Source organism: Rhineura floridana, chromosome 6 (genome assembly GCF_030035675.1).
Source record: "Rhineura floridana isolate rRhiFlo1 chromosome 6, rRhiFlo1.hap2, whole genome shotgun sequence".
Lineage (NCBI taxonomy): Eukaryota > Metazoa > Chordata > Lepidosauria > Squamata > Rhineuridae > Rhineura > Rhineura floridana.
Window position 1 is genome coordinate 81,412,638 of NC_084485.1, and position 13,618 is coordinate 81,426,255.

At 44.6% G+C, this 13,618-nt stretch overlaps 1 protein-coding gene across 11 annotated transcripts in view; it reads left to right on the forward strand.

The window, feature by feature from the left end:
- ST3GAL3 (ST3 beta-galactoside alpha-2,3-sialyltransferase 3) overlaps window positions 1-13,618 on the forward strand; it is a 362,121-nt gene that overhangs the window by 343,067 nt on the left and 5,436 nt on the right. For 10 of the 11 annotated variants that reach the window (XM_061632682.1, XM_061632687.1, XM_061632688.1 and 7 more), the window contains one exon: window positions 6,356-7,784. In XM_061632682.1, the coding sequence (XP_061488666.1) occupies window positions 6,356-6,445 (90 nt within the window). In that variant the 3' untranslated portion in view covers window positions 6,446-7,784. Of the gene's footprint in view, window positions 1-6,355; window positions 7,785-13,618 lie in introns of those variants that run through there. The other variant, XR_009763520.1, reaches the window with a different exon arrangement.

A 13,618-nucleotide genomic window follows, 5' to 3' on the forward strand; every position in this document is an offset into this window, starting at 1 on the left:
TTGTCTTCAGGGGCAGCCCTACATAGAGCGCATTACAGTAATCCAATCTTGAAGTTACCAGAGCGTGAACAACGGAGGCGAGGTCGTCCCTGTCCAGATAGGGGCGTAGTTGGGCTACCAGCCGAAGATGGTAAAATGCATTCCGTGCCGCCGAGGCCACTTGGGCCTTGAGAGACAGGGAAGAGTTGAGAAGAACCCCCAAACTACGTACCTGTTCCTTCAGGGGGAGTGTAACCCCATCCAGAACAGGGTTAACATCCACCATCTGAGCAGGGAAGGCATTCACCAACAATGTCTCGGTCTTGTCTGGATTGAGTCTCAGTTTATTAGCTCTCATCCAGTCCATTATCGCGGTCAGGCAACGGTTCAGCACATCAACAGACTCACCTGAAGAAGATGAAAAGGAGAAATAGAGCTGCATGTCATCAGCATACTGATGGCAACGCACTCCAAAACTCCTGATGATTGCACCCAGCGGCTGCATGTAGATGTTGAAAAGCGTGGGGGACAAAACCGACCCCTGAGGGACTCCGCAATGGAGAGTCCATGGTGTCGAGTGATGTTCCGCAAGCACTACCTTCTGGTGACGATCCGCGAAGTAGGAGCGGAACCACTGCCAAGCAGTGCCCCCGACACCCAACTCCGCGAGTCTCCTCAGAAGGATACCATGGTCGATGGTATCAAACGCCGCTGAGAGATCAAGGAGAATCAACAGAGTCACACTCCCCCTGTCCCTCTCCCGACACAGGTCATCATACAGGGCGACCAAGGCTGTTTCGGTGCCAAAACCGGGCCTGAAACCGGATTGAAACGGATCTAGAGAATCGGTTTCATCCAAGAGCGCCTGGAGTTGGCTGGCAACCACCTGCTCCAAAACCTTGCCCAGAAAAGGGACATTCGCCACCGGTCTATAGTTGTTTAAATTATCTGGGTCCAAGGAGGGTTTCTTTAAAAGAGGTCTCACTACTGCCTCCTTGAGGCTACCAGGGACCACTCCCTCCCTCAAGGAGGCATTAACCACCTCCTTGGCCCAACCGGTGGTTCCAGCCCTGCCAGCTTTCACTAGCCAAGATGGGCAAGGATCCAGAACAGACGTGGTCGCCCGCACCATTTCAAGCACCTTGTCCACTTCCTCGAGCTGCACCAACTGAAACTCATCCAATAAAGAAAGACAAGGCCGTGCTCCGGACACTTCAATGGATTCATCTGTCACAACATCAGAGTCAAGGTCCCTGTGGATACATGCGATCTTATCTTGAAAGTGTCCAGCAATTTCATTACAGCGGGTCTCAGATGTTTCCATAGTATCGTGGGGGCCAGAGTGTAAGAGCGCTCGCACGACTTTAAAAAGCTCCGCTGGGCGGCTTAGAGATGATCTAATAGAGGCAGCAAAATAGAGCTTCTTTGCTGTCCTTGCCGCTTTTGTATACAACTTATTGGTGGCACTTACCAAGGCATGATTGTATCCACTGGGAGTTTTCCTCCATCTGCACTCCAGCCTCCTCCTCTCATGTTTCATCGCCCTCAGCTCCGGGGTATACCACGGAGCTGTATGAGCTCTACACCGGAGGGGGCGCGCGGGAGCGATCATGTCAATAGCCCGGGTCATTTCCGTATTCCACAGTGCGACCAGGGCCTCGACAGGAGCACCGGTCCTATCAGCCGGAAAATCTCCCAGAGCCCTCTGAAAACCTACGGGATCCATCCGGCTCCGGGAGTGGATCAACTTAATAGATCCTCCACCCTTGCGGAGGGAAAGAGCTGCTGTAAGTCTAAATCTCAACAAGCGGTGATCTGTCCATGACAATGGGGTAGATGAAAAACACCCCACCACCAGATCACCATCTCCATGTCCAGTGGCGAAGATCAAATCAAGAGTATGTCCCGACACATGCGTTGGGCCGGTAGAAAATTGAGACAGCCCCATTGTTGTCATGGAGGCAATGAAGTCCTGAGCTGCGCCAGATAGGACAGCCTCAGCATGGACGTTGAAATCCCCCAGTACCAAAAGTCTAGGGGATCTCAACAGCACCTCCGAGACTACCTCTGTCAGCTCAGCTAAGGAAGCTGTTGGGCAGCAAGGTGGACGGTACACCAACAGTATTCCTAGTCTGTCTCCCTGGCCCAACACAAGGTGGAGACATTCCAAACCAGTCGCCGTCTGGACAGGGTGCTTGGTGAGAGGAAAAGAACTCCTATAGACCACAGCGACCCCCCCTCCCCAGCCCTCAGATCTACCACAGTGCTGAACCAAATACCCGGGTGGGCAAAGCTGGGAAAGAGCAACTCCTCCCTGATCAGCCACCCAGGTCTCGGTTATACATGCCAGGTCGGCACCCTCCTCCAGAATTAAATCATGGACAAGTGAGGTTTTATTATGTACCGACCTGGCATTCAAAAGCAGCACTTGGAGATCCGAGAGCTGGCTGATAGGACAACCAGCAATCCTGTGGATATGAGGAGAACCGGAACAAGGCACAGACACAATTTGTCTGGGACAAGTTCCCCTTACGTGGCCTGTTCTCCTCCTAACGCCATACCTCCCATTACCCGTCACTATGTTAATCGGGGGCCCCGAGAGCCCCCCCATGAAGGATGGAATCTTATCTCCCAGGCACATGTTAAAAATACACAAAACCACACAAACAAGCAAACATACCAATCATTCACCCCACATTAGCCCCCACACACACCCAAACAAACATTAAAATGAGTTAATCCTCGTCAAGCAGCGATGGCAGTCTCAAGTCCCATCCAAAGGCAAGCCGCAGCAAGGACACCAGGACAGCAACACAGCCCCAAGCAGCAACAGAAGTGCCACACGCGAGCAAGAAAGCGGCGAGGTGGCAAAGATATACGCCGCAGTGATAGTGTCCTGGGCAATGGCACGGCCCTCAGCGATGATGAAGATGCCTGCAACCAGCGGCGGCGATGGCAGCAACACAGTCCGCAACAGCGAGGTCCACCGACAGCAACGCGGCACCTCGGCGAAGATGACAACGCCCCGCGCGTAAGCGGGCAGGCAGCAGCAATGGCGGCAGCATGGACCACAGCAACGGAGTCTCCAGCAGCGATATCTCTTGAGGCCTGAATCTGTAATGGTTAGCCAGTATCAGCTGAAGCAGAAGAAGAGCAGGTTTTCCACAGAATCTCATTGATATAATCCAGCCAAGCAATGGCTTTGCCAGGAAACCTCTCCTTGGATGGGCTTTGGGGGCTTGTGCTGGGCCAACAAGACAGATTGGGGGTATTGCTGATATACCACCCACCCTACTATCCATCAGCCTTCCTGACTGAGCTGGCCAAGACAGTCTCAGAGAACACCGGAATGGTGGTTCTGGAGGACTTAAATATTAATGCTGAGGCTATTCTAAGTGGCTGAGCTTGAGGGTTCATGGTCTTCATGAAAACCAAGGGACTGTCTCAGTTTGTCAGTGCGCAGAGTGGGGCATACCCTTGATTTAATCTTTGTCCTGGAGCATAGGAGGTATGGTCTGGAAATGGGTTTCAGTTTGTGATTACTCTGTTGTCAGAGAAAGACCATTTTATGTAAGGTTTGCCTCACAACACTGTTGGTCCACTCTTGGAGACATTAAATTTCCAGCAGAGCTAATCTGCTGGATGGTACAATGTTTGTTAACATCAACACCAGTGAATGGGATGCTGGAGCCATCAGAGCCCTGCTGTGACAAGATTGGTAGGCCCTTTGAGGGCAAGCTCACTTGTATGACGACTTGAATGCCATCATTGTCGCAAATCTGAGAGAGGTGCCCTGTGTGCTATCTCCTCTGTTTTTGTGGGATCAGTTTCAGCTGTTGCAGCCTGAGGATGTGGTCAATGTGCTTGCAAATGTCCATCCACTATGTGCCTTCTTGGCTGTTGCCCATCATGACATATTTAGACAAGCTGAAGGAGGTTGACCAGGTGGCCCCATGGTGTGGTGAAAACTTCTTTACATGAGGGGGTGGTGCCTGCCACTGTTGAAGAGGCAATGATGCATCCACTCCAGAAGAAACCCAGCCCAAACTTGGAGGTACTTGACAATTACTGTCCGGTCATGAATGCCCCTTTTTGGACAAGGTGTTTGAAGGTGATGGAGGATCAGCTGCAGATGCTTTTGGAAGAAACTGATTATATAGACTAATTTTTATCTGAGTTCAGGCTTGGTTTTGGGACTGAATAAGCCTTGGTCATCCAGATGGATTATCTTTGTCAGGAGAGAAATAGAAGGAGTGTGATTCTGTTGCCCTTACTTCACCTCTTAGAGGCGTTTAATACCATCAACCATTGTATCTTCCTGGACTGGCTGGTTGGGTTGGGAGTTGGAGGCATTGTGTTACAGTCATTCAGCTCCTGTCTGCAGAGCCAATTTCAAAGGGTAGCTTTGGGTGATGGCTTTTCAGGACCCTGGCAATTATGTTTTGAGGTGCTTCAGGGAGCCATCTTGTTCCCAATTTATTTAACTACTTAACATCTATATGAAGTTGCTGTTGGCTGTCATTAGGGGGATTGGGAGCATAGTGTCATTAGTGTGTTGATGACGCCCAACTCTATTTTTCTGTTACATCTGAATTAGGTGTGGTTGTGCAGAACATGGACTGATACCTGAATGCCATGGTAGACTGGATAAGGGCCAGTAAGCTGAAGGTGAATCCTGAGAAGATGGGGGGCTTGTAAGTGAGCAGTTCTCAGGTCCAGGAATTGGACAGTTTACTTGCACTCCCTCTGAAGAAGCAGTTGAGCAGTTTAGAGGTTCTCTTTAATACATTATTGTCACTTGAAGCCCAAATGATCTGAGTGACTAGGTCTGCCTTTAAACAGCTTTATCTGGTACACAACCTGTTCTTAGATAGGGGTAGGGATAGCTTTGCTGTGCATTGGCAACCTCCAGATTGAATTGTTGCAATGTGCTCTGTGTGTAGCTGCCCTTAGGGCTGGTTTGAAAGCTGCAGCTGGTGCAAAATGCTGCAGCTAGATTGCTAAGTGGGACATCATATCATACACATGTAAAACCAGCACTGAAAGAATTGCAATGGCTACCAATTTGCTACTGAGACAAGTTTAAGGTATTGCTGATGACTTATACAGCTTGGGACCAGGTCATCTGAGATAGTGATTTCCCCTGTTTAGATCTGCTGACCCACTATGGTCATCTGATAAAGCCCTTTTGGTCATGCTGCATTCTATGGATATTCATTTTATAACTACACAACAGTGTATGTGTGTGTGGTTTTTAAAATAAATGAATAAATAAATTTGCACGTGACCTTAGCAGAAATATCTCATTTAATCATACTGACCTCTTGGTCTAATGCCTTTGTATCATTCTGTAAATTGATTGAGAAGGCTCTGTTGTCAAAGTTGTTTCCTCCTGTGCTTCCAAACGGCTTGTTTATTCAGCAGTCATTCTGATACGTTTGCAGGGAGATTAGATGATGTGGACTATTAAATGAGCATTTATTCCAATTTGTTTGCAGGGAAGTTAGATGATGTTGCATCAAAACCCTTTTCAGGGGCAAATCTGCACTTGAGTTTTCCCCACTACTGTAGCATGTGGATTTCATGTGTTCCACATGACACATTAGCTAATCTGTACTTCTCCTATGATTTCTTCCTATTTGTTCTGTGTTCAGAGTTGTTTTATTATGCCCCCCATGCCCAGTGTATGCACTAATGCATGTGCTATGTTATAGCATTGCACTGTTATCACTCTAATTGGTTGGAGCTTCCAAAACTGGGGGGGGGGAATGATTTTCATCTTTTTGCTCCACCATTGTCTTAACCTTTGGCTAGTGGAAGAGGCTGTCTGAGCAGGACATAGTTATTCTCAATTTTATGTCCATTGGTAAGCAGCGCAGAAGGCAACCCTTTGACACAGCACAGCTGTGAGGAATTGCTTTTTAATCTTTCTTTCAGAAGCACTCCTGGAGAGCTGTGTTGTTATGCCTTGTGAAGTACAACAGAGTACTTTTCCCCCCCTTTTGCTCCTGCCTCAATGTGTACAAAAAGAATTGAGAAATCATGTGAGACAAAAAAAGTCTCACTAATAACTAACCTCCCATGGTAATCACTATCATATGGCAAAGAATTTTGGATTAGTTTAAGAGAAAGCACACTATACCACAACATGTGACTGCCGAGCAACAATTAAATTTATAACACAGCAATGCCACAAGAGCAAAAAGCCATTAAATGCAAATCAGTGGAGGATTGAAACTCTTTGTATGACCTTTTTGATCAGAGCTCTAAGATTATCAATAGAAATGTACAAACCTGGAGTGAGGCAGTGATTGACTTTTTCTTTGCTTGATCTTATCTTTGCTTCTTTCTCTTCCTGCTCCCCCCCCCCATGCAGTCCTGGACGCACAATATCCAGCGAGAGAAGGAGTTTCTACGAAAACTGGTAAAAGCTCGAGTAATCACAGACCTCACCAGTGGAATCTGAGGAAGCACAGCCCCTGTGTTGAAGGGCACAGCCACATGCATATAAGCTGAGAATAAGGGCAGCAAGAGGTCCATGGCAAGAATCCCAGCTTCTTCGGGACACACAGTGCCCTTGGAAAGTCTCCCTGGCTTGCTCTGTCTGCCTGCATCAGGGTCGCAGCGGCTATTAGCCTGAGGGAGCAGGTCCCACACTCGGAACTGCAAGGGGATCTTGTGTTTGAGATGGAATATCACTGGAGAGAACAAACAAAAGCTGGTGAAACAAAACAAAATTGTGCCAAATGGTAACAGGAGCCAGGCCAGAGGCAACAGCACTTGAATGTACAATGCATTATTTTTTTATATAAAGACTCTTGAGAATCACATATGTCAAGGTGCAAAGTGGAGCCTGGCATGTGTACCAGCCCCATGGGCACCTGACCTGGCACTGCACTTAGCCTGCCTCTGTGCCAGCCACAGCCCCTTTGCAGGGTCTGACTCCATCCAAGAATTGTCTGTTGTTGGTGCTGCTATAATTTAAAGGTATTGTGGCCTCTCTTTGTCCTAGATGGAGCAACTGAGAGACCTGTTGGATCTTCAGACTCCCTACTTCTTATGGGGCAGTCACTGATGCCAACATTCACCAGGCTGCATTTTTAGCCATTGTTCACAGAGTTCACTTCATTGTGTTGGGGTATTTTTATGTGTTTGGTCAGCTGGGTGCAGCCCCTGCTGGGAGATACCCCAGTATTTGTTTTCTGAGGCATCTGCATCATGATTCTGAAGCATTCTGTACTTTTTAAAAACTTTTTTTTTCCTTGTGGAGAAAATAATTTATTTTTTGATCAGGTCAGAAATTGTCCTAATATGTGAAATTTCATCAGTGTTTAGCAACTAATGGTGCCAGAGAATACTCATTCTGTTGTATTGTAGTTTAAGTGACTACTAATGTGATAGTGTTTAAGCTCCTCTGGAAACAGTGGTAGAAATTACCTGGCTGGCAATTACCCTGTTTTTTGCTTCCATGTGTCGGGTTTTTTTCTTAGTCTGTTTCCAAATCCTTCTGCATCCTTTTTAAGGGGGCAGAGGGGTGTATTTCTTATTCTTCTGCCCTGAGACTCAGATGCAATATTTGCACAAGTGTGTTCTATTTGTATTGGGAATGTTAGAAATATATTGTGCAAAGTGACCAAACAGTGGGAAGGGCGGAATGACATTACTTGTCAGGGGATCTGTGCACCAAAGAGGCATTCTTGGAGCTCTTACTAACCCCTTGTATTAAATATGAATATATTTTGCATTGGTGTGACGTCCAATGGTGCATTAAAATGATTAGCTTGCCTTTCCTAGCACAGAGATGATGTGAGAATCTACCACAAATTATGCAGTTGCAGTCGAGTTTCCTGCATTTGGGGAAATTGCAGGGGTCAGCACACCTTGAATGCAATAGATGAGCCTCACCCTAGGAAAATCTCCTTCATGATTAAGGTATCTTGTCATGCAGATAGACTGAGGAATGCTCATTCTGTATATGCCAATGGTGCTAGCCTGCCTTCTGCAGTGTGAATATTATTTTTTGCCTGCTCAGTGTCCCAAATTGAGTTAGCAGACTGTTAAGGGGCACTGGCCACAAAATAAGATAAAATAGATCAGCTGAACCCATAATTGTTTTTCAGGGACATTTGGAAAGGTAAGAGCATCATTACAAAACTGATTAATGATATAAGAGCTAACCTAAGGCCACTGGCTGGTTACTGTATTCTTCCACGGTAGCAGTACTATTTAACCCTCTGTAGCAGTACTATTTAAGATGAGAAGAGTTCCCAAATGCTGCCATTTTCCCCTTTTACTGACCCCAAACACATAAGCTGACATACTCTGGGTGAAGGTTGTGTTGAGCCTGGCAGCACTTCTCAAGTGTGCAGTTTTCCTTGCACATGCATCAAAGTGTGTCTTGGAAGAATGGTGGGCTCCTCATAGGGCAGGATGACTTCTTTGTTTGTTGGCCCTTGGGTTCTTGACTGACCCTAGCCAGCAAAGAGTAATGGGGTGGAATGTGGGGTACTTAATTTTGTTGTTATGTGCCTTCAAGTTGATTTTGACTTATGGCGACCTTATGAATCAGCGATCTCCAGTAACATCTGTTGTAAACCACCCTGTTCAGATCTTGTAAGTTCAGGTCTGTGGCTTCCTTTAGGGAATCAATCCATCTCTTGTTCGGCATTCCTCTTTTTCTACTCCCTTCTGTTTTTCCAAGCATTATTATCTTTTCTAATGGATCATGTCTTCTCATTACGTGTCCAAAGTATGATAACCTCAGTTTCATCATTTTAGCTTCTAGTGATAGTTCTGGTTTAATTTGTTCTAACACCCAATTATTTGTCTTTTTTGCAGTCCATGATATCTGCAAAGCTCTTCTCCAACACCACATTTCAAATGAGTTGATATTTCTCTTATCCACTTTTTTCACTGTCCAACTTTCACATCCATACATAGAAATCGGGAATACCATGGTCTGAATGATCCTGACTTTAGTGTTCAGTGATACATCTTTACATTTGAGGACCTTTTCTAGTTCTCTCACAGCTGCCCTCCCCTGTCCTAGCCTTCTTCTGATTTCTTGACTATTGTCTCCAGTTTGGTTAATGATTGTGCCAAGATATCATTGACAAGTTCAATGTTTTCATTGTCAACTGTAAAGTTGCATAAATCTTCTGTTGTCATTACTTTAGTCTTTTTGACCTTCAGCTGTAGTTCTGCTTTTGTGCTTTCCTCTTGAACTTTCAACAGCATTCGTTTCAAATCATTACTGGTTTCTGCTAGTAGTATGGTATCATCTGCATATCTTAAATTATTGATATTTCTCCCTCCAATTTTCACACCTCCTTCATGTTGGTCCAATCTGCTTTCCGTATGATATGTTCTGCGTATAGATTAAATAAATAGGGTGATAAAATACACCCCTGTCTCACACCCTTTCCGATGGGGAACCAATCGGTTTCTCCATATTCTGTCCTTATAGTAGCCTCTTGTCCAGAGTATAGGTTGCACATCAGGACAATCAGATGCTGTGGCACCCCCATTTCTTTTAAAGCATACCGTAGTATTTCATGATCTACACAGTCAAAGGCTTTGCTGTAATCTATAAAGCACAGGGTGATTTTCTTCTGAAATTCCTTGGTCCATTCCATTATCCAACGTATGTTTGCGATATGATCTCTGGTACCTCTTCCGTTTCTAAATCCAGCTAGGACGTCTGGCATTTCTCACTCCATATATGGTAACAGCCTTTATTGTAGAATCTTGAGCATTACTTTACTTGCATGGGATAGTAAGGCAATAGTTCGATAATTACTGCATTCCCTAGGATCCCCTTTCTTTGGAATTGGGATGTATATGGAATGCTTCCAGTCTGTGGGCCATTGTTTAGTTTTCCATATTTCTTGACAGATTTTAGTCAAAATTTGAACTGATTCAGTCTCAGTAGCTTGTAGCAACTCTATTGGTATGCCATCTATTCCTGGTGATTTGTTTCTTCCAAGTATTTTAAGAGCAGCTTTCACCTCGCATTCTAAAATTTCTGGTTCTTCATCATACGGTTTCTCCGTGAATGAATCTGTCATCCTGGCATCTCTTCAGTGTATTGCTTCCTGTTAGCGTATTTTACACAGTCTGTAGCCCAGCACCAAGTAGAGTAGAATAAATGCCAGTCACACAGTGAAGAGCTTCAAGTAAGAAGGACTTTATTGGCATGCAGTACCAACAGGTCCTATAGGTATAGTCCAAACACTCACTTGCATAAGTTACCAGCAAACTGCTCCGCATCAATTCCTTTTCTCCCCCACACAGGCTGCTCTCTTTTACTCTGCTTTATTGGCCTAAGTGTTAAGAGATAATCTCCTGCAGCTGTGTCTCTAACGGTCACCAAGGTTGTTCACTCAGCCTTCACGTTAACCCATTCCTATCCTGTTTTCCTAGAGGATCTAAAACACTTTTTTTACTGGTAACAATCCCCCACTTTTCGATTCGCAAGGAAATACAGGTTTCTTTTTACATACATACAAACAATCAAATATGTTTCTGCTACATTGTTACATACATTCAGTCAAGATACATTTCTGCTATATTGTTACATACATTTAATCAAGATACATTGTCATCAATATGTTCCATCCAGTCTCTCCCCCCGTCCAACATGGCGAACCACAATTTATAATCCTGCGCAGTCCAATCATCTTCCTCTTCATCAGACTGTACTGGTTCTAAGGTTTTCTGGATATTTATTTTCGCTACAGTAAACCTTTCTGGCGGCTTACCCAGATTAGTCCTTTGTGATCTTCGGGGCTCGGTTTCTAACTGCCTCGGCTCAGTTTCTGTATCTGTCTGGCCTTCCATTTCCCCTTCTTCTTTTACATCATCTGTTTCATGTTTGACAAACATTCTATCATGCTCTGTATGTGCATGTTCTATACTCTCTTCCTCCTTACTGCTGTTCTCTGTGTCTGTTTCTGCTTCTGTTTCAGACTCTGATTCTGATTCCCTTCCGCATATGGTCAGTGTCATGAATGTGTGTCAGTGTTCTGTTCTGAAATATCACTATGTCATCCTGTGATTTAAAGGGTTCAGTGGTTGCATTAATTGCCTTTCTTTTTGTACCGTCTCTTGGGCTCCTGTTGTTCACTTCCCTGCTTAATATTACTTTTTGTGAACCTGCCACCCATATTCTGTATGCTGCTCTGTCACATCCCAGAACTTTTCCTTTAACCCATTTGTGCTCAGCATTAGCAGTTCGTCATGCCTCATGCACAACAGCCCAGCATGTTTTACCGAATTCTATAATGTGTGAATGCTTGGGCTTTTTACCATACAGCATTTCGTAGGGTGTTTTCATAATTGGGCTTGAGTACAGTCGGTTTAATATATAATTTGCGTACATAATTGCTTCACCCCAGAACCCGGATGATAGATTACAGCCATGCATCATTGCACACATCATATCCTGAAGGCTCCGGTTTCGGCGTTCTGCCGATCCGTTCTGGTGCGGAGAGCCAGGAGCTGTTAAGGAATGTTTTATGCCCCTTTCTTTAAGGTATCTCCGAAATGAGCCTGAAAGGAATTCACCTCCCCTGTCTGAATGAAGCTGTGCTACCGTAACTTTATGCTTAGCTTCTACCCATTTTACAAATTGCTTTAAGTGTCTTTCAGCTTCGTTTTTCGATTTCAATAGGTACACAAAACTAAACTTGGTGAAATGATCTATAATTACCAAATAATATTTTGCACCTCCCTTAGATTTATTAAATGGACCAGCTAAATCCATACTAAGTAACTCGAATGCTCTCTTGGATTTCCAATCACTTTTAGTGCTAATTGGTGTTGCTGTAGCTTTGGTTTCTTTACACACAGTGCACTCAACAAAAACATTACAGGGTTTAAACTTTATGTCTGCGCTGTGCTTAGGCATCAGTTGTAAAGTAGAGTAACTTGTATGCCCCAATTTTTTGTGATAATCATGAATGCATCCTTCATGTATAGGTTTGTTTCTTGTTACATTAACAACCACCTTAGGGATTTGCTCTATTACGTAAAGTGAGTTCTGTAGATATCCCTTTACTAGCACCTTTCCTTGTTTCATAATCTCACACACTCCGTTAGAAAATAATACATCATACTGCATTGCATTTAATTTAGATACCGACATTAAATTTGATGAAATAGTAGGAACATATAACACATTTGTAACCAACGTTTTGAGACAGTGTACATTAATAACACCCCTCCCAAGTACTTCACGTGTTTTTCCATCCGCCAAGTATACTTGTTCAGAAGTGGTAGTAAGCTCTCTAAACATTGCTTTGTTGTTGCATAAAAAATGAGATGATCCAGAATCGATAGTCCATTCCGTGTTTTTGTTCTCTTCGTCTTCTTTTTCTGTTGCTGTTACGACTCGCACAAACATTGTCTCTTTTCCTCGCTCGGCTTTTCTTTGCGACTTGCAGTCTTTACGTAAATGTTTCTCAGAACCGCATTTGAAGCATTTCTTTATTGGTGTTTCTCTGGGGTCGTCTCTTCTTTGTGATGTGCCTTTCGTGGAATGTTGCATACTTTCTTTGCGACGTTCCAACTCATGTAAAAGTTTATCAGAGACATAACTCATTGTGAGCTCGCATTCGGGCATTGCTTCCAACGTGCATATGACAGAATCGTAGGATTTATCCAATGAAGAAAGTAACACAAAAACTTGCTGTAGGTCCGAGTATTCCACATCTCTATCTTGTAATTACGCAAACAAGCCTCGAATAGTTTGTATGTGTTCATGCATGCTTATTCCCTCTGTTAAGCGCGTTTGGAATAGCTTTCTCGTGAGTAGAACTTTACTGCCAGCTGTGGTTTTAATATGAACACTCCACAGCGCCTCCCAGACCTCTCTTGCAGTTTCCGTTTCTCTTACGTACAGTAGCTGAGAGTCTTGTACTCCAAGTATGATAGTGGCTCTTGCCTTCTGGTCTTGGCGTTGCCATTCCTCCGTGGGGTTAGAAGGTGCGTCTGCCTCAATGACGTTCCACAGGTCCTCTCGGATTAGCAGCATCTGCATCTTTATCCACCAACTTGTGTAATTCGTGTCATTTAGATGCTCCAATGGCATTCCTGAGGTGTAGGACATTGCCATACTGGTTTCTCCAGGTGCTTTAGCTTGACCACGGTTTTCCTGCTGGTTTTCCCTTCTTTCAAGCGTGTTCTGGCTTACTGGTACTGTGGGTTAGACCGTGTAGTCTGGGCCCATAACCCTTAATGTTAGCGTATTTTACACAGTCTGTAGCCCAGCACCAAGTAGAGTAGAATAAATGCCAGTCACACAGTGAAGAGCTTCAAGTAAGAAGGACTTTATTGGCATGCAGTACCAACAGGTCCTATAGGTATAGTCCAAACACTCACTTGCATAAGTTACCAGCAAACCACTCCGCATCAATTCCTTTTCTCCCCCACACAGGCTGCTCTCTTTCACTCTGCTTTATTGGCCTAAGTGTTAAGAGATAATCTCCTGCAGCTGTGAAGGTTGTTCACTCAGCCTTCACGTTAACCCATTCCTATCCTGTTTTCCTAGAGGATCTAAAACACTTTTTTTACTGGTAACACTTCCATCTTCCTTTGATTTCATCTCGGTCAGTCAGTGTGTTCCCCTGTTGATTATTCA